Here is a 24,084-nt window from a genome sequence, read left to right as displayed (position 1 = left end):
TTTGCTCACCAACATAAAGCATCACTAAGAATTCAGATTCATTAAAGTTGGCTTGTAATTAGCTAAGAGATTTAAAAAATATATTGAATTACTTTGAAGATGACTGTTCAGTTAGAAAATAATGTCAGAGACCAATATCCTCATTTATTAGTAGAATGGTCTGTTCAACTTGGGGAAAATTCAGACTAAAAGCTGGAGCTTGCTTGTTTCAGCCTCAGTAAGGCCTGGGGCAGAGAAGAGTCTTCTCACACTGCAGACACAGCAGGCATGCCATTATAATCACAGCTGATTAAATGGCCAACTGAAGGTCAGATGTCCCTGTCAGAAACAGAATCTTGGTCTTTCAGCTCTTTAACATGGTTTCCCGTGGAGCGATTTTTTGGCTCAGTATGTCGGAATGTGAGGTCAACTTATTTACTACGTATTTATTGTGACTGATATATTGTCAGGACTCCAGTAACAGCAAAAAGGAACACAGGATACTTCATGTCTTTGACAAATCTACATTCTAGCAAAGCAAGAATATAAATCATGGAAATACAAAGCAGGCTGAAGGAAACGCTTAAGATACATAAACTGATAGAAAAGTCAGATTATACTCTTATTTGAATAAATCAAGCAAGGCTTTATGGAAGAGGTAACACAATGAGCTAGATATTGAAGAATGGGTAGGATCACATCTGATGAAGATTGGAGGTATAGAGAGCATTCTGTAAGCAAACATATGCAGCTGGGGAAACTGGGGTGTGACTTCATAAGAGCAAGTAATTGAACTTGAGTAGAAGTGTGTAGTAGTTGTGACGATGCAATGGCGGCCACTGTAGGAGTGATGAGGGCTATAGAGACAATGAAGGATTGAGTAGGAAAAGTCGTGAGTTTGAGACCAGTAGTAATCAGTTGACTTGTCCTTTTTATTAGACAGTAGACATACATTTATTTATGACACAAGTTAATAGAAATCCAGGTCTAGACCAAATGATGAAAACAAATAAGTAGTGTAGGTTGACTCTTTGGACCTTCCACCATATTCTCTTTCTTCCCATTCTTCTCCAAGTAGAACTTGTATCTGATTTCATCCCTGGTGAGGAATGACTGATAATGACTTGCGGATCATTAATAGAATGGTGGGAATAATAATAATTCTGAAGAGCATTCTTATGTTATCAGGACTCTTTAACTCAAAGGCTTCAGACTGCAAGGAATCACATTGTAATTGAACAGTATGAAGCAGGGTAGACAGATTGCCGTGGAAGAGCTGGTATGGGCCCCTCAAATTACATTAACAGCATTTCCATGTCTCCCTCTGTGGCTCATAGGGACCACTGGTTGTAAGAATGCCAGCCTGACTCAGAGTGTGAATAGCAAGACAAATCATTCCCAATTGTGAGAATGACTCAATGTATAGGTGCTATGACGTGTTAGTCATGCTCTTTGCATGAACTAGTGAAGGGCATGAAGCAGTTAAGACAGTGGAATGCTAACTAAAAATCAAGAGGTTCTGGGTTTTAAATCAAGATTTAAGTAGCAATTTTCACATTTGTTGGGGAAAAAACTAGAATTGGATATGTAAGTTCCAAGATTCATTTTACCTCCTTCATATCATATAAGAAGGCGTAAATTATGGGACATCCCCCCACCCCTCCAGAATACAGAACCACACGGATGTCAGCTCTTTGCGAGCTCCTTTCTTGGCACCTGTCCAGTACAGAGGGCTGTGGGGAGCTGCGAGCTAAGGACGGACAGCTGACGAGGGAACTGGGGAGCTACGTCCTCAGTCAGCTCCACAAGGTGGCACTCTGTCAGGAAGATGTTCCGCTGCATAGACGGCCCCGGTGAGTGGTTATGGGAGTGCTGCTGTTGGCAGGAAGGGGGGATCACAGTCCGGAATGCTGCTTGGAAGCGGTGAGAGAGCAGGTTGTAGATAATGGGGTTGACCGCTGAGCTCAGGTAGAAGAAGACACCTGGAACGCAGAGGATTAAGAGACAGGCTGAGGAAAAACTGAGGGGGAGGCACTACACGGAGAAGCATAAATATTTAATAAAGGCCTCACATCCCTTTGATTGCCTCTTTTGGAAGTGATAGTACATACAAGACTCTAATTGAGAATACAAAATGCTCTGAACAGATCTACCACCTGTGTACTTTAGGAACCAAACCTAGAAAGATTAAAGAGTCTCGGAAAAATTTAAGCTGGAATGGGATCTCTCTGAGATGTTCAGCAACTTCCTTTGATCCCCACTTGTTTAATTAAAGAACATGTTCCCATAGCATTAATGAGAGATGCTTAAGTATCAGAAGAAAGAGATGTTTTTATCTTATGCTTCAGTCTATCATTTGAAACTGCAAGTAATGGAGGAATAGTAAATCAGTCAAGGCATAATCTCTGTTAAGACTCCTTATGATGCCAAATAGCTCTTCAAAGAAGCATTCCCCAGTGTCCTTTTCCTGCCAATTCCTTCCCCTTGATGTCTCTTCCCACCTTATTTCCAACCTTAATGAATTCTTGTATTGTTTTCCATTTGTTTTCTCCACCAAATGCCTTACACATTGCCATTTTCTTGGTTGATACACACTTTTCATTTGTTACCATATCCTATTTTATTTCCTCAAGGCCCATGGAGCCTGAAGAATCAGAGGACTTAAGTTTCTGATCTTGGCCCTTGCTTATTCTGTGACCCTGGACAGAACTGGCACTTCAATTTCTTGTTCTTTGTAAAATGGAGATGATAACACCATTTTAACCCACCTCCCTGGATTATTGTGAGGATAAAGTTGAGGTACTATCCACAGAAGATACAAATGATAGATGCTATCCTCAACACATTCATTGTCATTCTCATTTGTATAGTTCAGGACACATACAGAGCCATTTGCCTGTGGACAGAATTGGGCACAGAGAAATGTTGTTTAGTTGCAAAGTCCTGTCTGACTCTTTTGCGACCATATGGACTACAGCCCGCCAGTCTCCCCTGTCCATGGGATTTCCCAGGCAAAAATACTGGAGTGGGTTGCCATGCCCTCCTCCATAGGATCTTCCTGACCCAGAGGTCTAACCCAGGTTTCCTGCATTGCAGGAAATTGTTTACCACTATCTAGGAAACCCAGGAAGGAATGTCTGTGGACCTGTAGGGGTGGGGGGTGCATTTCTGTACACTGTTAATTTGTTCAATAAAGAAATACTGATTGAACTTTTATTATGTGACTTTGAGGCCCACTGGAAGGTAGTGGATTTAGACTTTGTTCTCCAAGGATCTAGAACAGTATTACAGAGATAAGATTTATGCCTGATTTCAGTAATTAACAAGAGGATGATACCTAACAATATCTGTTAAGACAAGAGCAAAATATGTGATACTAACAGTCATGTTATGGAAATTCACATTAAGCACAAGAACACTAATAATCATGACAAATCATCTCCATAATAATGGGGGTGACTGGAGTCTAACCAGACCATGAAATGGGTAGGAGACATTGGGGAAGAGAGAAGGGGGTCTCAAGAGAGGAGTGGAAGAGAGGTAGAAGGCACAGCATGCACCAGTGTACTGAGACGGGAACACTTATTGTGCAAGAATAATGCAGGACGTGCAGAAACCCCTAATTCACCAACTTGGAAAGTATATGGCTTATGAATTGAAAATACTATAATCTGAGGGTCAGAAGGCAAGTTGGGGGCGTTTTGGGCATAGCATTTAAGAGGTTTAGATATCATCTGGTTGGTAGGGTTGGGGAGGGAAAAATTATGTCTTAATAAGAAAATGTTATTGTGTTGTAAATGACATAGCTTGGGAATCTTAAAATAGTTTTCTTGATGCCTCTGGAGAAGTGTAATCAACTAGTGAAGCTTCATGTGATCTTGTGTATTTTCCAATTTTTTTAAAGAATAATTTATCTTATTTAAAACACTTTTTTTATTGAAGTATAGTTGATTTACAATGTTGTGTTGGTTTCAGGTATACAGCAAAGTGAATCAATTATGCATATACATATATCCTTTTTAAAAAATTCTATTCCCATATACACCTATACAGAGTATTTAATAGAATCCTTGTGGTACACAGTAGGTCTTTTATTAGTTATCTATTATATATATAGTAGTGTGTATATTATTTAAACACTTCCACTTCTCAGACAAACCACAAAGATCAGAGCTATAAACATTTTTGAGATATTGTCCAGAATAATAAATAGTTTAACACAGAGGAAGGTCCTAATGTCTAGGTATAAGCTTTACACAAGCCCTTCTGAATAAAAAAAAAAAATGGTGGTAGAAAACAGATAATATATATGGTATTAAGTATACATATGAATGTTATTGCTCTATGCATATCTGGACTTTAATTTTTACAAATTGCTCTTATCCTTCCTCCATAATGACGTCTTTGTCTTTGAAAAAGAGCTTGTAGAACCAGCCAGTGACTAGCAGAGGTAGAGGGATAAAAGCGGTCTGAACTTAAGGCTAACAGTTACACTAACTGAGAACGAAAGACGTGGGGGCCATCCTTTGCTCCATTCAAGAGGAAGGAACCCTGAACTTGAAGTTAGGTGACTCAAGCCTGAATCTTAATTTTTACTATTTGCCCACTACCTTTGGACAAGTCATTTCTTATTTGTAGAACTGTTTCTTTAACAATAAAATGTTGATGATAATGTTTACTTTACAATTTGTGATAGTCATAGAAAGATATACTATAGTTTAAAAAGTTCTTTAATAGCTATTATTTTACTTGCTTCTCACCATCAGCCTGTGGGCTTTCCAGGTGGCGCTAGTGGTTAAGAACCCACCTGTCAAGGCAGGAAATGTAAGACATGCAGTTAGATCCCTAGATCGGGAAGATACCCTGGAGTAGGAAATGGCAACCCACTCCAGTTTTCTTATCTGGAAAATTCCATGGACGGAGGAGCCTGAAAGGCTACAGTCCATGGGGTCACAAAGAGTCGGACATGACTGAAGTGACTTAGTGTGCATCAGCCTGTGGTGTGTATAGAACAGGCATTATTGCCATATTATAGTTGAGGAAACTTGGGAAAGAAGGAATCCATGTTTTGCTTATAGCTAAGAATATTAAAGGTACTGAGATGCAAATCCAGGCCCTCTGATTCAGCAACCTTTCCATCACTCTCCAACATAGTGTATGATGTCCTTAATGAGCAGCATTAAAGTGGCCTAAAAGCAGAACATGATGCCCCATGAATGCCCTTTGGCTGGCTTTCAGGAGGATGTAACACTTGCTGAAGACAATAGTGGGTTTCAGGGACACGGATGTTTAATAAATAAGAACCAAATAAATCCCATGGCCACTGGCAGAAAAACCAAAGGAATCATTCCTTAGACCATTTTCCTGCTGTGACATCATATTTAGAGTTGAGGGTTTTCATAAAATAGTGTCTAAAGTAGTAATATGGTATATTTCTTTTGAGCCAGTAACCTATTTAATCAATATTTAATGCCTAATAATATTTAAATATTTAATAAATACAATAAAAATCAAATGTCTTCATTATATATATATATATATATATATATGCGTGGCATATATGTGGCATATGCGTGGCATATATACAATACAATATATATTGTGGCATATATACATATGCGTGGCATATATACAAATACAAATATACATATATACATATATACAAATACAATATACATATATACAAATACAATATAAATTGTATTTGTATACAAATACATGTATACATGTATTTGTATACATGTATACATGTATTTGTATACAAATATATAATATAAATACAAAATATATATATACATGTATATATACATGTATATATACATGTATATATACATATATACATGTATATATATACACACATATATACATATGTATATACACATATATATACACATATATATGTATATGTATATATGTATACATGTATTTATACATATTGTATATATATGTGTATACATATATATGTATATGTATATATATGTGTATATATATATACACGTATATATACATATATATATGTATATATATATACATATATATACACATATATATATACATATACATATATACATACATATATATACATATATACATACATATATATACATATATACATGTATATATATACATATATATAATACAAAATATACATATACATGTATACATGTATTTGTATACAAATAAATATACAATATAAATACAAAATACAAATATACATATATACAAATACAATAAAAATCAAATGTCTTCATTATATATATATATATATATATATATGCGTGGCATATACGTGGCATATACGTGACATATGCGTGGCAAATCTCTATGATAAATTGGCATATACAGATAGAACCTACTTGCTCTAAGCAAGATGAAAAACCTGCAGCTACCTGAACACTTGTGATGCACCCAAAGGATCTACAATTTTACCTGACACCACATGGATGAGATTGAACACAGCAGCCAGGGGTTCGGTCCACTCCTCCACAAAGCTGAAGAAGAGCCGATCAATGTGGAATGGGGCCCAGCAGATAGCAAACACTAAGACCAAGACAACTGGAAAAGGAGGATGAAGGGGAGAGTAGAAGGCAGTCAAAGCAAGAAGAGGTATACAACTCCTTCTGAGTTCCTGCTAGCATTTGCCCTTCATCTTTGTTAAGTTATACTTCCTAAAGGTCACTAGATCCTACAGAACTTCTACACAGAATATGTAAACATAAGAATGAATTATATTCTGTGTAGAAGTTCTGTATTGAGAATCAGTTTCCCAAATGATTGTACAAGATTTCTTGTATAATGTAAGTTTCCTTTAAGGTATTAAAATAGTATTGAATGTATTCAAAGTCCAGAAAACATTCTACTGTGGAATATAAATTATTGCCAGTAGACTGTTGTAACCACACAAACTGGATATATAAGTAAAATGATTGTGCTCAAGCAAGTCCGTGTTCTTTGAAGTTATAGATTAATAAACTATGAAGTGCAGTATGAATTTATATTGTTATTCTAGAAAAAATAGAAGCTTTTATGATTTTAATCATTTAAAATTCTGCAAGAAGTCAGGGAAAAGAGAAAGATTGAACAACCATAAACATACTATAAGCATCTCTGGATTGGAATGGGGATGTGTCTATTATAAATTACTAGGGCACAGAATTCCTTCCAGTTGCTTTATGTTTGTTTTTACTTTTTATTTTTAAATCATTACAGATTCACAGGAAGTTGCACCTTCTAGTTTCTTATTTTCAGTTCCCCAGACAGAGATTGGTGCTACCAGAGTTTCTCTATAGGGCATTTAATCCGCACGAATATAAATATGTATGTTTTTTCTTCTCTCCTGGAGTTGTAAAATACTTTTCCTTCCTTTTCTTTTGAGATCTACTTCAAAATAATCTTGTAGGGGCTAACGGAGAGATAGACATGTAGAGGAAGCAAGATTAGCTATGCATTGATAACTTTTAAAGCTGGATGGTGGGTACTTTGGTGTTCACTTTTACAGTTCTCTGAACTCATGAGCACGTTTGATGTGTTTCATAGTAAACAGTACATATGTCTCCCATTGGCACTAAACATACTCAGAGTAAGTGATCTGCCTGCTTTATGTGGTTTCAGGACTGTTTGGGAGATTCTTCTGAATTTAGCCTTGAATAAAATGTCCCTAATCTGCTTACTACTGTCTATAATTTCCTCTAATTAAAAATTTAAATTCCTGTTAAAATTAAACCCTCTGCTTGCAAAAGGCAAAGGGTTCACAGTGTATTTTATCATTGTAACTTTAATGTGAGTACACTTCAAGTCTCTTAGTGAAAGATTATGTTCATAAAGGAAGGGAGAGAAATACTGAAGGGACTAGATTGCTTGGTAGAGAAGATCAGGTGCTAACACGTGGTAAAAAATTTCCAAGAAGATGATTAGTAGAGCTGAAAAGACATATTTTATTGACCTCACAGGTTTTGTTGTTGTTCATATATATCACATAGTTGCAATGAATGTTTCATATGCATATTATCCTGGAAGATTTTTTTTTTCTTCCAAATCTCACATTTTGAGTTGGAAAGTGTATCACAAACCTCCTTTCTCTAATTGATCAGTATCTTGTTAGACTAGTGCTGGATCTTGTATTTTTATAACATTCGAGTGTGGATCAGTGCTTAGATTTTGTTTTAAAATCTTATCTATATAAAAGAGTGTACTGTTTATATAAAATCATGCAATGTCATAGGAGGAATGACTGCTTAGAATATTCTTAACCAGCTGTTCTTATTCTGGAAATAAAAGATTTCATGAAGACCAAGCTTGGTATCAGAGGGTTTTGTGATCCTCTGAAATGGACTATCAAACATTTGATGGATGCTCATTTATGTGTTTTCTGAGTGGAAAATTCACTATTTCCATAATACTTTTAAAGAAACTCATAATAAAAAATAGGTTAAGAACCACCTCCTCATTTTAAAAGGGAAAAGAGATATTTGAAGGCTCTGAGAGTGGATATGATTTCCAAAAACTGAACAGAGTGTATTATAATGGATGCAGTTTAGTGTGTTGTTCTGAGGTCTTTAAAACAGAACAAAATAGGCAGGCCCTAGAAGCTTGAGTCAGAGAAGGCAATGGCACCCCACTCCAGTACTTTTGCTTGGAAAATCCCATGGACGGAGGAGCCTGATAGGCTGCAGTCCATGGGGTCGCTAAGAGTCGGACATGACTGAGCAACTTCACTTTCACTTTTCACTTTCATGCATTGGAGAAGGAAATGGCAACCCACTCCATTGTTCTTGCCTGGAGAATCCCAGGGACGGTGGAGCCTGGTGGGCTGCCGTCTATGGGGTCGCACAGAGTCGGACACGACTGAAGCAACTTAGCAGCAGCAGCAGCAGCAGATGCTTGAGTAAGCCATGGAAGAACAGGACATGATATTGTGCTTGAAGAGAATTTTGATCTGATACCAGCAACACTTAATCATACCAAATATAACTGCTTTCCTTTAACAAACATACAATTACAAAATAGAGGACTCACACAGCATTTTAGTGACTGATTTTCTGGATGGTCTTTGAATATTTGCGGTCACTTTATCTGCCTCAAGGTGTTGGTCTTTCTTCAGCTGCAAGGGAAAATGCAAAGAGATATAAAGAAAGGGAAACAGTTTTTCCTCCTATTAAGATCTAAGAAGTGTGAGTCTAACACTCATTTTGCAAGTTAAAAAAAAAAAAAAAAACCTAAGAGAAATGTAAAGTTAAAGTGAAAGTCAGTCAGTCATGTCTGACTCTTTACAACACCATGGACTGTAGCCTGCCAGGCTTCTCTGTCCATGGAATTCTCCAGGCCAAAATACTGGAGTGGGTAGCCTATTCCTTCTCCAGGGGATCTTCCCATCCAGGGATGGAACCCAGGTCTCCCGAATTGCAGGTGCATTCTTTAGTGTCTGAGCCACCAGGGCAGCCCAAGAATACTGGAGTGAGCAGCCTATCCCTTCCTTCTCTAGAGAATATTCCTGACCGAGGAATCGAATTGGGGTCTCCTGCATTGCAGGTGGATTCTTTACCAGCTGAGCTACCAGGGAAGCCCCAGAGAAATGTAAGAATTAGCTAAATGTTTAACAGTAAGTTGGAGGTGGAACTGGACTCAGGTCACCTAACTCAACTGTATAGATGGGGCCAAGTTACAGGCAACCATTTGTCCTATGGGCTTCTCTGGTGGCTCAGATGGTAAAGAATCTGCTTGCAATGCAGGTGACCTGGGTTTAATCCCTGGGTCGGGAAGATCCCCTGGAGAAGAGAATGGCAATGCACTCCAGTATTCTTACCTAGAAAATTCTAAGGACAGAGAAGCCTGGTGGACTACAGTCCATGGGATTTGTAAGAGCCGGGCACGACTGAGTGACTAACACTTTCACTTTCATTTAACCTATGCTATTCTGTAAACGGAGAAGGCAATGGCACCCCACTCCAGTACTTTTGCCTGGAAAATCCCATGGACGGAGGAGCCTGGTAGGCTGCAGTCCATGGGGTCGCTAGAGTCGGACACGACTGAGCGACTTCACTTTCACGTTTCACTTTCATGCATTGGAGAAGGAAATGGCAACCCACTCCAGTGTTCTTGCCTGGAGAATCCCAGGGACGGGGGAGCCTGGTGGGCTGCCGTCTCTGGGGTCGCACAGAGTCGGACACGACTGAAGCGATGCAAACAGCATTCTGTAAAACCATTGTTTTGTAGTTTATTAATAGACATTCCATGGGAAAAAATTTCCTAAAGTTAAAAAGTTAGGCTTTTCCATTGATTCATTCATTTATTATATAATTATTAGACATCTATGAGATGGATAGGCAGTAGAAAACAGAAACAGGTATTATTTCTGCTTCATGATCTTTATAGTCTTTATTATGGATCTTCTTTGAGCCTCAAATGCTAATGAGTATAACTCATCTTCATGGGAGACAGTGTATCATCTTTCCTCCACCTCCACCTTCCACATCCCACATCTCCTATCCTCTCAGGGGATAATGTTTCTTAGACTAAAAAATACCCTTCCCAACCCTTTTCAGTGGAATACCTGGTACCATCTTGAGAAGCACAATTTGGAAAACTCTATTTTACAAATACTATCCATAAAGGTTCATATGTTTCTGAATTTAGATGTTAAAATAATTTCTCCTTACTGGCAGATATGGTGATCTGTAAAGTAGCATCTGATAATTTCAAATATTAACATTTCCTGTACATACAGCCTCTCTCAACCAGTTAAGTGCCACCTACTCCTTGGAGGCTTTTATGGCAACTGTAGACCATTATCACCTTCTTCCTCTGAAATTCAATAGCACTGAAGATCTACATCATTCGTCTAGTTGTGAATTTTTTTTTCTCTTTATGTATTTCAAGTTTGTGGGGATGTTCAGCCAGATAAAAGAAGCTTTAAGGACTCATAATAAACTACTATCAAATATCTAGAAGATAGTATAGTGCTTATTCTCCCTTCTCTTAAAAATAGTGCCCTGATTTTCCTTTAGGGAATTTATTCATTCTCCAGTTCATAGTCATTAATAGGAATCTGAATGATCCCATCTCCAGATACAGATTTGTTTTTGTTGTTGTTGTTGCTCAGTCATGTTAGACCCTTTTGCAACCCCATAGACTGTAGCCTGCCAGGCTCCTCTGTCCATGGGATTTCCCAGCAAGAATACTGAATTGGGTGACCATTTCTCCAGGGATAAGACCCATGTCTCCTGCATTGGTAGATAGGTTCTTTACCACTGAGCCACCAGGAAAATCCCAGAACTATGTTTAGTCCCTGTATAATTTAGCTGTCATCCTTCAGTCAGAGTGGTTGGATGATTGAGACCAATGAGATTTCAGATACTTTCTTACTCTTTTATTGGAACTGCCAGGGAGCGTTGTTTGCTTGTTTGTTTTTTTCCTCCTCACCATGAGGAATGTGCTTGGAGCCACCAATGGGCTGCTATGCAGATTTCGAGGTTGAAACCAACACCACAGACAGAAGAGCAAAGAAACAGAAATAAAGCTAGATCCTTGCTGTCACTGTGTGTCTTACTAGATTAATCTTCCCCAAGAGCCAGCTCTCCCTCTAGATGTTTCAGGTCTATGTTCCATCTTGTATTTAATCAGATTGAGTTGGAGTTGCCTCTTCACTGTGTGGAAAGTCCTGACAAACTGAGGAGGCCATCAATGTGAGGAAAATTCAACCCATTTTATAACCTGTGTATATTAGGATCAATTGATTGAGCTATAAGGAGACATATTTCAGTTCCAGCTAAAAAAAATTAGTGTGGTCTGTGGAACAATGGAACAGACTTAGACTTCTATAAGAATCAGTGACCTTCCTGGGCTAGATGCTGTTTTTACAAAATATTTTAGAGAAGGTATTTAAAATTAAATAAGACTTGGAAGAAAGGAACATTAAAAGTTGCCTCCAAAGTTCAACAAATCAATATCCTAAAGACAGATATGCTCCTCAAAGTCAGGTAGCTCTCCACGCTGCACTGCCCTGAAGTATCTGCATGGATGATTAATAAACCTGGCCATCTTGAATATATTGGTGTTCTTTACATATTCCTTTGTCTTCAGAAATTAGGGGACTAAGCTTCCATCAGATTTGACCTTTTGCAGTCATCTAGAACTTGGAAAGAAATAGGGGGAAATATTGTGAAATTATTAGGAATAAATGAGAAGGAACTAAAGATGATAAGATGTTATTTATATAAGAATAAGGGCTTCCTAGGAATATAAGAGTAAAAGAAAACAATGCAGGTAGAGTTCTTAACTCACTGGCTGGCAAATGATACTCAGTAAATTATATATTGTGATTCTGGGAGTTCCCTAGTGGCCTTGTGGTTAGGATTCTTGGGCTTTCACTGCTGTGGCCAGGGTCAGGGATCTGAGATCCTGCAAGCCATGTGGTGTGGCCAAAAGAAAAAAAAATCATATATTGTGAATCTGATTATTGTCCTGAGTTTACTCAAAAGGCATAATAAATTTTTCATGAAATATTTATTTATAGCTGTGGGCCCACTCATCTGTATTATGGAGTCCCTTCTAGAGATTCTTCTCATGGTACCACTCACCCACATGCTGTACTTGTGTTGACACAAATAAGGATCCAGATACACTGAGAAGAGAAAGACTTGTGTTTAAGGTTAGAGCAATAAATCAAACTAATCTTTCTAACTCACCTTCAATTAAATCTACTAAAGTTTCTGATTATTTCATACCATTTAAAACATTTGTCCTTATTACAAGATAGTTATTCCATTATTTGATTCCAGTCTATAATCAAGAACAATGAAAGATTATTAAGACCTATTAGCCACTTCTCTGGGTGCATTCAACAGTTCTCATTAGAAATTTTTCTACTCCAGGGAACAGTTTCCTTAAATCAAACAGCTGGCAAATGGCTCGCACAATCCTTTTAGGAAAAGGCTTCTTTTGGAGTGTAGTTTGCACTGAAAAGAAAATGCATGGCTGTATTAATCATTACTTACATTTTGGCTTTCTTAGGCTACAGTGACACAACTATTCAACTAGAAGAAGAATAAGAAACAGACTATTTATACATGTTACACGTGGTTTCAACAGAATTTGAAGGGGTTAACATAGCAGAATAGAATCCAAACAATTTGTTTAGCCAATATTAAATGCTGCATTATTTCTTGTTGACTAATTTCATTTCCCTTCAGATGTTTAACAAAGTATATATTTACCTATTAATTATTCCCACCCAACCCCAAGCATTTATTTTAAAAGTGAGGTTACAAAAAGAGGAGAGGAAAATTGTCATCACTCTGTAGGAAGTTCAGAAGTCTTGCTGCTCCACTCCTTTTAGCTATGTATGACAAAAGGTGAAGGGAGACATGGGGTTGATTATCAATCAGATAATCCTGATCAACTGTTTATGCTGATTAAAATCATTTTACCAGTGATTCATTTATATAGTTTGTGAGTTCATTTGTATAACTTTAGAATAGTGAAAGTGAAGTCGCTCAGTCGTGTCCGACTCTTTGCGACCCCATGGACTGTAGCCTACCAGGCTCTTCTGTCCATGGGATTTTCCAGGCAAGAGTGGATTGCCAATCCAGTGGATTGCCACTGGAGTGGGTTGCCATTTCCTTCTCCAGGAGATCTTCCCAACCCAGGGATTGAAGCCAGGTCTCCCTCATTTTAGGCAGATACTTTACCATCTGAGCCACCAGGGAAGTCCAACTTTAGAATACCAAGGTATAATTATAGCTTTTGTGTAAGTATCTCCACCATCTGAACAAAATCTGTTTATTAAAAAAAAAAATCAGGAGTTGCTTGTATATTTTTGAGATTAGTTGTTTGTCAGTTGCTTCATTTGCTATTATTTTCTCCCATTCTGAAGGCTGTCTTTTCACCTTGCTAATAGTTTCCTTTGATGTACAGAAGCTTTTAAGGTTAAATATACAAGCAACTCCTACAGCTCAACTCCAGAAAAATAAATGACCCAATCAAAAAATGGGCCAAAGAACTAAATAGACATTTCTCCAAAGAAGACATACAGATGGCTAACAAATACGTGAAAAGATGCTCAACATCACTCATTATCAGAGAAATGCAAATCAAAACCACAATGAAGTACCATCTCACACCAGTCAGAATGGCTGCAATCCAAAAGTCTACAAATAATAAATGCTGGAGAGGGTGTGGAGAAAAGGGAACCCTCTTACACTGTTGGTGGGAATGCAAACTAGTACAGCCACTATGGAGAACAGTGTGGAGATTCCTTAAAAAACTGGAAATAGAACTGCCTTATGATCTAGCAATCCCACTGCTGGGCATACACACTGAGGAAACCAGAAGGGAAAGAGACACATGTACCCCAATGTTCATCGCAGCACTGTTTATAATAGCCAGGACATGGAAGCAACCTAGACGTCCATCAGCAGATGAATGGATAAGAAAGCTGTGGTACATATACACAATGGAGTATTACTCAGCTATTAAAAAGAATACATTTGAATCAGTTCTAATGAGGTGGATGAAACTGGAGCCTATTATACAGAGTGAAGTAAGCCAGAAAGAAAAACACCAATACAGTATACTAACGCATATATATGGAATTTAGAAAGATGGTAACAATAACCCTGTGTATGAGACAGCAAAAGACACTGATGTATAGAACAGTCTTATGGACTCTGTGGGAGAGGGAGAGGGTGGGGAGATTTGGGAGAATGGCATTGAAACATGTAAAATATCATGTATGAAACGAGTTGCCAGTCCAGGTTCGATGCACGATACTGGATGCTTGGGGCTAGAGCACTGGGACGACCCAGAGGGATGGTATGGGGAGGGAGGAGGGAAGAGGGTTCAAGATGGGGAACACATGTATACTTGTGGCAGATTCATTTTGATATTTGGCAAAACTAATACAATTATGTAAAGTTAAAAAAAAAAATCAGTTCAGTCCTGTTTGCCCTGGCTGAATTCTGTTACTATTCATAATACATCCTCTCTAGTTAAAGCATTAATGCTGCATGGAGGAGATGGGAAGGGACTTGCCCTGGGATTGACTATTTTCCATCTCCATCATGTTAGAACCATAAAGAGCAGCTCATTGGAGACTTGAGTCCTGGAATGATGAAGAATCTCTGAGTGGTCAATTTTGAGCACACATATAGCTCCCTTCCTTCTTTCTTGCTCCTGGGATTTCATCAGTCTTGGTTTTCTGCCTTTTGAAGGCATTTGTCCAGACTCAATCATATCTTTAGACTTGCCATGAGAATCAGTACTCATCAGAGTTGATCAAATCTCTTTAAAATCTTTCAGATCAAAAAGGCCCTCTGAGATAATATTTCCATGTCTCCTATTTTGAAGGTAGAGAAGCTGAAGTCCAACAATAAAGGAAATGGCTCATTCATTCATTCACTGAGCTTACAGTCTAGTTGGAGAGGAAGAAGTTAAGGAACCCACAAGTATAGAATTATAAATTGTGATGAATGCAATGATGGGAAATCACTAGGAATCACGAGCACCTACAGGGGAATCAAGCAGTTAGGGAATCAGGGAGAACTTCCTGGAGTAAGTGTGAGTAAAGTATGACTTAAAGGACAAGTGAGAGTTAGAAAGGCAAAAAGGATTGTGATGGTGGGCGGTAGGGACGTTTCTGGCAAAAATACAGCAAAAGGTGCAAAGGTCTTGAGATCAATGCCACAGATTAGGGTTTACTTTTGACTCCCAGTCTAGAAATCTTTAAATTCCTATAGAAGAGACATTCTGAGCAGATAGTTCCTTTCCAATGTCCTCTGGGTAACACCTCACCCTTCCTGAGAATAGGATGCTATAAGTTGCACTGCATACACAGAGCAAACTAGGGTGGTTTCTTAGCTGTTATCTATCACCTAGCTCCTGATAACCAGGGAGCAGTAGATTCATGACGACACAACAAAGTGACACTTAAAGTAACTGTTTGGAAAGGGAAACATGTTTCCTATTCAGAGTTAGATAGTTCCCCCAAATTTACCTGAGACAAGTGATTGTTCACCGGAGAAGGCAACGGCACCCCACTCCAGTACTCTTGCCTGGAGAATCCCAGGGACGGGGAAGCCTGGTGGGCTGCCGTCTATGGGGTCGCACAGAGTCAGACACGACTGAAGTGACTTAGCAGTAGCAGTGATTGTTCACTGTTAGTAGAGATTGTATTGGTACATTTGGGGTGGATATTTCTCATAGAGCTCATGGAATCATGCAGAAGACCTTTCCCCACAGTGGATGCACAGGGCTTGCTAAAGATATGGTGACTGTGAGCTAGTCTGGTTTGACACATGTCTCTGGAATTACAGGGGCCAGTCCACCAGGAGGAAACTGGCACAGTTCTCTGCATGATTAGATTTATTCCTATGTACTTAAAATCTGTTCTTCCTCCTTAGACTTTACCATTCACTTTAGGCACAGTATTTATTCGAAAGGACCGCCTGTGGGACACTCATTTTTGACACACAACTTTCTCAGAGATGCACTGAGATGGGAGTATATTAATTATCACATAATACATGGTACCAGAGCCATCTTACAACATAGAATGTGAATGTGATGCCTGTTTTGTTTTCCTTTCACTTATAACTCACATTGCTCCCACTCAAAGATTCCCTTTTCCTTTTCTTAAGGAACCACAGACTGTTAGAGTGATCAGGAGTGCTAATACATAAGATCTGATGTAAACTTCTCATTTTATAAATATAGAAACTAATTCCAAGAGAGAATTGTGAGACATTACCTGAAGGCATCTTATATATGAGCTTCATACGTGGGAGTCTAAATGGTCTCATGACTATTTCCTACATAACTACCTCCCTAAATGGGTATAAAACTCTCATGTTTAGCTTTCCTCTCTGTGATTTTTGATGCAGAATATACCAGGAAAGGAATCATATAGACTCACTTCTCCTTTCATTAAAAACAAAACAACAGTTTCAGATAATTTAGATCCAGAAAAAAAGAAAGAAAGAAGTTTATCACCATGAGCACATGAAGGTAAACTCTAATTATAAAATGTTACAAACTAAGTAATAATATTCTATTAATTCCAGCTATATCTTATTCACACTGTCTTCTAATCTGTTTTAGGCACTCTGTTTACCTCTTTGTCCTTCAAACTCCACTTGTCCAGTTGATTTCACTCAGGCCATATTTTTGCATTTTAATCTGATATTTCCACGAAAGGATCAAAGCAACCACCACAAGGAAGTGTCTGACTTTAAAACTGTATATCTGTCTTGGAGTATAAACTACACAGGGATAGTTTATTTTATATTCAGACCAAGTTGGTGCAGAGGAAAATTTCAATGCAGGCAAAACAGGTGAGGGCAGGAAAGAGACCACAGGATATGAAACAGTCTCTCCAGGGGTGGCTGTCTTGTGCTATTTAAAATGAAGCTCTATCCCAGACCTACTGAATCAGACTTCTCTGTAGGAAGTGACTCACACATCAGTTCGCATGGTAAAGTTTCAAGGTGATTGGTAGGAATACCTAGGTTTGAGAACCACAGTTACAGAGGGAAGAATGATGAAAGGTGAGTTAAAGGAAGTGGTTTATAGCTGTGGTTACTGTCTGTCCAACTGAAAGCCAGCCTGTTAACTTCTGAGTTTCCCCTCTGAGTTCACCCTGTTTTTCTCTAAGGTCCCTTCCAGTTCTGAATTTCTCCAGTTCTAAGTGTTTCTCAGAACTTAGAGAAAAGAGAAGGAACGCCGCCCTAAGGGTTGCAGCCAGCTTGGATACTCACCTTGAGCCCCATGAGGTAGTAGAGGACACTGATGACTGTCATGGGGAGGATGTAGAAGAGGAGGGAGGTGACCTGGATAATGAAATTATAGATCCACATGGGCTTGATGACTGTACAGGTGGCAGAGCCGGGGATGATGGACCCATTGGGAAAGTAGTGGAGTTTGATGCCATGGATGCTGGTGTTGGGCAGAGAAAAGAGAACAGAGAGGCCCCAGACGATGCCAAGGATGCGAAGGGCCCTGCCCCGGGTGCTCTTTAGTTTGGCGCGGAACGGGTGGAGGACGGCTACATAGCGCTCCACGCTGACGGTGGTGACGCTGAGGATGGAGGCGAAACACACGGTCTCGAAGAGGGCCGTCTTGAAGTAGCAGCCCACCGGCCCAAACAGGAAGGGGTAGTTGCGCCACATCTCATAGACTTCCAGGGGCATCCCGAGAAGCAAGACTAGGAGGTCGGAGACAGCCAAGCTGAAGAGGTAGTAATTGGTGGGGGTCTTCATCGTCTGGTGCCGAAGAATCACCAAGCACACCAGGAGATTGCCAACGACCCCCACCACAAAAATCAGAGCATACACCGCAGTCACCGGGAGGAAGAGGTGGCTGCGACGAGGCCCGCAGAGCAAAGCTAGGTAGTCATCTGTGTTGTTCAGGTATTTCTTGAAAGGATCTTTCAGTTCCTGTTGGTACATCCAGGAAACATTCTCATGTTTTTCCATCACTGCTATTAAAATGCAAGACCTGAGGCTCCTCTGGAATGAGCCTCTGTCCCAAGCTGAGCCAGAAAGGAAAAAGAAAGCAGGCAGGAAAGCACAGGCTTGGGGAAGGAGGCCTGGAGAGGGATAGAAACTGCTCAGACCTCGGATCCCTTTTGAAGAGCCCCCGAGACAGAAGCCCCGCCCCTTCGCGGACTGTGGGCCAATGTACTTGTCAGACGTTCAGTAAGAGGATAGCTGGGTGGGGCGTGCTGGTTTCCTGAGCAGGGAGCAGGAGAGGAGAGATGTTTCTCTGAATTGGAAGGAGCTGGGAAAGCAGAACTGTCACAAACGGTGGCACTAAATTAGGTAAGGTGTGGGCACTCAGAGCAGTGCATTCTATAAAGTTGTGGGAATCTGGGTGGAAATACAAATTGAGGTTGCAAGGTTGTGCGTAGTAAAGTACAAATCTCCGTTGATCCTCGTCACCTATACAGCATAACAAAAATGGGAGATCAATAGATTTCTCAAGTATCTTGTTCCATTGAAAATTCAGGGCTCTTGGGGGAAAGTGTGATCCGTATGTCTTTTTGGCTTTGATTGCCTCCGTGATAGAATCCAACACCGGCTCACCACCTAGCCCTGCCTGCTGTCTGACACTTCACTTTTGACAGTTAACTTGTTGAAGCAAAAGGCAGTAGGATTTAGAATCAGGCACACCTGTAAGAAATTCTGTAAAACTTTGGGAAAGTAACTCAAACTCTCAGATCCACATTTTCTTATCTGTAAACTGGAGAGTTGTGTTATTATATTCAATAAATACTTCTTGAGGATTTACTGCATACCAAGGAGTGTTCTAGGCTTTGAAGAAACATCAGTGAACAAACAAGATGAAGTCTCTGCCTATGTGAACTTTTCTTCTGGTAGTGATTTCTGAAAATGTCCAAACAAACTAATGAGTGAATTAATAGAGTTGCAGATCATAATATGTGCTATGAAGAAAAGGGACCATACTAACATAAGGCTACAGGCATTCTTTTTTTTTTTTTAATAAAGAATGGTCAAAGAAGACTTATCTCAGATATCATTTGGGCTGAGTTCTGACTGATGAAATGTCAATCATAAAAGAGTTAAGGGAAGTGTATTCCCAGAAAAAGTAATAGCAAGTACAAAGGTCTTCAGGCAGTAACAAGCTTGATGTGTTTCAAAAACATCAAGAAGGCCAGTGCAGCTGGAACTTAATGAGTGGACAGGAGAATATGAGAGTTGAGATCAAAATGACTGGAAGGGACAATATTATATACATTTTTCGAGGATCTGATAATAAGTTTGGATCTTATTTAAACTGCAGGGACTTTGGATCTTGTTCAAGCCGCAGAGAAATCTTTGGACAGTTTTGAGCAGGAGGGTTGCTCCTGCTGCTAAGTCGCTTCAGTCGTGTCCGACTCTGTGCGACCCCATAGACAGCAGCCCATCAGCCTCCACCGTCCCTGGGATTCTCCAGGCAAGAACACTGGAGTGGGTTGCCATTTCCTTCTCCAATGCATGAAAGTGAAAAGTGGAAGTGAAGTCGCATAGTCGTGAATGACTCTTCACGAACCCATAGACTTCAGCCTATCAGGCTCCTCCGTCCATGGGATTTTCCAAGCAAGAGTACTGGAGTGGGGTGCCATTGCCTTTTCCAAGGGTTGCTACTGGGGGCAATCATTCCCTTATGTCTCTGGACTGTTTTTGCCTATGGATTGAATAGGCTTCCATATTACCGGTAAGAAAATAGAAATGCAGAATGAATTCACTGTGTACCTCTATCAACAGAGGTAAATCTGAACAAGCACAGGGCTACTCTCTGTAGCTGTGGGCCAAAATAAAATACATGGCATTCGTCTAGGGATGATAGTGGGCAATGACAAAGATGCTATTAGAGGCTGGAAGGACCCATGGCGGGGGGGTGCTGATAATTTGTTATTTAGTTTACAGGTATCTGGAACAGGAGGAGACACATGCAGATCTGATGGATAGAAAACCATGTACCACTCAGAGTTCCTAGACTTTTACAGTTGTGTCTGAATAGGAGTAGAAATCAGGGGGGCAAGGGGATATGATGTGGGGGTACGAGTGGCATCTATGTAAAGCTTTCAATAAAATACAATAGCTAATATTTATTGAGCACTTATTCTTCCTAGGTACTATTGTGGACATATGTACACACATGGTTTTCTCTCCATCAGATCTGTATGTGGCTCCTTTCGTTCCAGAGACCTATAAATTAAAGGACAACTTATCAGCCTCCCCTGTGGATTCTTCCAGCCTCTAATAACATCTTTCTCATTGCCACCATCTCATCCTTAAACTAATGCAATGCATTAAATTGTTTTTATTGAAATATAGTTGATTTGCAATGTTGTGTTAATTTTGCTGTTCAGCACAGTGACTCAGTTATTTATATATATATACATATATATATATATTCTTTTTAAAATATTATGGTTCATCATAGGATATTGAATATAGTTCTATATTATACAGGAGGACCTTGTTGTTTATCCATTCTGTATATAAAAGCTTACATTTGCTAACCCCAAACTCCCACCCCCTCCCTCCACAAACTTCCTCCCCCTTGGCAATCACTAGTCTGTTCTCTGTGTCCATGATTCTGTTTCTGTTTCATAGATAGGTTCATTCGTGTCCACATTTTAGTGGTATCGTATGGTATTTGTTTTTCTCTTTCTGATTTACTTCACTTAGTATGATAATCTCTAGTTGCATCCATGCTGCTGCAGATGGCATTATTTCATTCTTTTTTATGGCTGAGTAGTATTCCATTATATACATGGACCAAATCTGCTTTATGTTGATGGACATTTAGGTTGTTTCTATGTCTTCACTACTGTGAATAGTGTTGCTATGAACTTAAGGGTGCATGCATATTTTTGAATTATTATTTTGGTCAGATATATGCCCAGGAGCAGGATTGCTGCATCACATGGTAACTCTATTTTTAGTTTTCTGAGGAACCTCCATACTATTTTCCACAGGGAGTGCACCAACCTAGATTCCCACCAACAGTATAGGAAGGTTCCATTTTTTCCACACCTTTTCTAGCATTTGTTCTTTGGTAGTTCACTGTAGTTTTTATTTAATGCCATGTATTTTGGAGTTTTTGTTACAGCAGTGCTCTTCTTCCACATCCAGTTTTGAGTTAATAAATTGGACTACATTATGCTGCAGTAACAAACCACACAAACTCTCAGTAACTTTAAACAACAAAAGTTGATTTCTTTTTGGGGCTATGCATTGATGGGGCTGGGGAGAAAAAGCTTTATAGATACTCTCTTCATCCAGGATAATATGGAAAAGTCTACCATTAAAAACACAGTGCTAAGACTATTAGGAAGACCAGATATGAGGGTGTAGCTTCTCAGTCCCATCTTTCTGGGGACTTTTCTTCATCCTTTAACATCTAGTAGTGCTCTGGATATTGAGAATGTACTCAGCAAATGGATTATAAATAAAGAGGTGTTGTAGAAACTAGATTGTCTATGAAGCAATCATACTTGATGAAGGAGTAATTAGGAAAATTGTCACCATCTCATAAGAAAGTTTTTCTGTTACAAATGTGAGCAGTTTGAACACATTTCTCATAGACTCTGGAGTGAGAACAGAAGTTTGGTTTAGAAAGAGGCATAACATTCCCATTTTTTAACTTTGGCATCCTCTTGGGTCAGGAAATGCTCATGACCTTGGATAACATTGACAAAAATGTAGTGTGTAAAACAAGGAAGGTTATCATCAATTCTGTTACACACTAATTAGGCCAGACCAAGATTATTGGCTCTAGTCTTGACTCCTGCTTTTAAAGAGGGACTTAATAAGTTGACATTGTTTACTGAGGACAACTGAAATGGTAGAGGAATTTGGAGTTACTGTTCTAGGAAAGAGGAAGCCTGGCTTAGACATTATTCCTGCCTTCAACTATTTAAAAATGTACATTTGTAATGGAAGAAGAATTTGATTTATCCTAATTCACTTCCTGGGGGAGAACTGAGAGCAATAGCTTGTCAATATAAAGAGGAAGATTTTGAGCATTTGGAGTAGATTACAGTGGCAATGGATCAACCATGTCACTAAAGTCCCTCAACTGAGGCTGATTGGCCATCTGTTAATATTTTATCAGGTTATGTCAGTTAGTATTAGTTTACCTTTAAGATACCTGAGAACAGTCATATTGTGCTGCACAGGTGCTATTGCTTACTCAGCATCTCCTCTTGGTATCTAAGGTGCGCCTCAAAGCTAACATGTCTAAAACCAAGTTTATGCATCATCTTCCACCTTTAAAAAGTGCTTCTCCTATATTCTCTGTTCAGTGAGTGAATTACCATGTGCTTAGTTGTCCAAGCTAGAGAGGTGTGTGTTATACTCACTCTACCTTCTCGTTTACGCACTATCATCTGATTTGCGTGCAAATCTTCCCTGTCCATTATACCTTTCTATCTCAAATATATATGCATGTGAATATATATATACACACACACACCCACACACGTATATGTATATATATATATATATATCATCCACCATTCTCCATTCTCACTACCTCTGCCCTCTTCCAGGCCACCATCATCTCTCCACTGGATTTCTAGCTGGTCCCTCACTTCTACTTTGCTCCATCTCCTGTCCTGTCTTGTCTTGTAGCTAGAATAATGTTTCTGAAGTACAAATATGACCATATATCTCTTCTACTTCAAATCCTTCTAGGGTCTCCATTGCCTTAATATGACTCATAAAGTGATTCACGATCTGTTTCCTTCTCTTCTGTTACTTTAGTTCCTAAGTCTCCTTTACAAACATGCTCTTGCCACAGTATGTTGCTGGCAGTTCCCCCACAAAGATCGTCAGACCTCTGTGTATGTTGTTCCTTCTCCTTGAGGTCATCTTCCCTCTTCCTCCATCTCCCTTCACTCTGTTAGCATGTCTGCATCATACAGAACATTTTATGAGAAGACATCGCCTGTATTTCCAGGCTGGGTGAGGTGTCCTTCTTGTGTGCTACTCTTACCTTTTATATGCCTTCACTTTAACACTTGATAGCAGGGTCAGAAAAACAGTCCAGAGACCAAATACATCCTGTCACATGTTTTGGTAAATAAAGTATTGTTAGAATGCCACATTTGTTTGTTTATGCTTTGTCTATGGCTGCTTTTGTGTGACAAAAGACAGAGTTGAAAAGACTGAGTGGTTCACCAAACCTCAAATAATTTCTATTGGGTTGTACATTAATTTTCTAGGGCTGCCGTATCAGAGAACCACAGATTGTGTGACTTCAGCAACAGAAATTTATTGTTTTCCAGTTCTGGAGGCTTGAGGTCCAAGATCAAGGTATTGGCAGGGTAGGCTCCTACTGAGGGTTGTGACAATGAATCTGTCCCATGCCTTTTCCTTCTTCTGATGGTTTGCCAGCAATTTTCAGCATTCATTGGCTTGTAGACACATCACCCTAGGCTCTGTCTTGATGGTCACATGGTGTTTTCCCTGTGTCCTATTCTGTCTCAAAATGTCCCCCTTTTATAAGGACACCAGTCATATTGAATTAGGGCCTACCATGTTGACCTTATTTTAAGTTGATTACCTCTATAAGGCCTCATCTTTAAATAAGATGACACTGAGA

At 39.2% G+C, this 24,084-nt stretch overlaps 1 protein-coding gene and 1 long non-coding RNA gene across 3 annotated transcripts in view; one reads left to right on the top strand and one right to left on the bottom strand.

The window, feature by feature from the left end:
- Positions 1-893: 893 nt before the first annotated feature.
- NMUR2 (neuromedin U receptor 2) lies at positions 894-18,551 on the bottom strand. Of its 2 annotated transcripts, XM_027545897.1 has the most exons (4): positions 17,727-18,551; positions 8,995-9,079; positions 6,409-6,534; positions 894-1,961 (listed from the first exon to the last, which is right to left on the bottom strand). In XM_027545897.1, the coding sequence occupies exons 1-4, from the start codon at positions 18,441-18,443 to the stop codon at positions 1,666-1,668; spliced, it is 1,224 nt and encodes a 407-aa protein (XP_027401698.1). In that variant the 5' UTR covers positions 18,444-18,551; the 3' UTR covers positions 894-1,665. The 2 variants fall into 2 exon arrangements, with proteins under 2 accessions (XP_027401698.1, XP_027401697.1); XM_027545896.1 differs by lacking the exon at positions 6,409-6,534 and having other exon boundaries at positions 17,727-18,545.
- A 138-nt stretch (positions 18,552-18,689) lies between these two features.
- LOC113896562 overlaps positions 18,690-24,084 on the top strand; it is a 301,000-nt gene continuing 295,605 nt past the window's right edge. Inside the window, exon 1 of the long non-coding RNA XR_003512054.1 lies at positions 18,690-18,788. This is a non-coding gene — a long non-coding RNA (uncharacterized LOC113896562). The remainder of the gene's footprint in view (positions 18,789-24,084) is intronic.

This window comes from Bos indicus x Bos taurus, chromosome 7 (assembly GCF_003369695.1).
Source record: "Bos indicus x Bos taurus breed Angus x Brahman F1 hybrid chromosome 7, Bos_hybrid_MaternalHap_v2.0, whole genome shotgun sequence".
NCBI classification, from domain to species: domain Eukaryota; kingdom Metazoa; phylum Chordata; class Mammalia; order Artiodactyla; family Bovidae; genus Bos; species Bos indicus x Bos taurus.
This window is presented reverse-complemented; position numbering and strand designations above follow the sequence as displayed.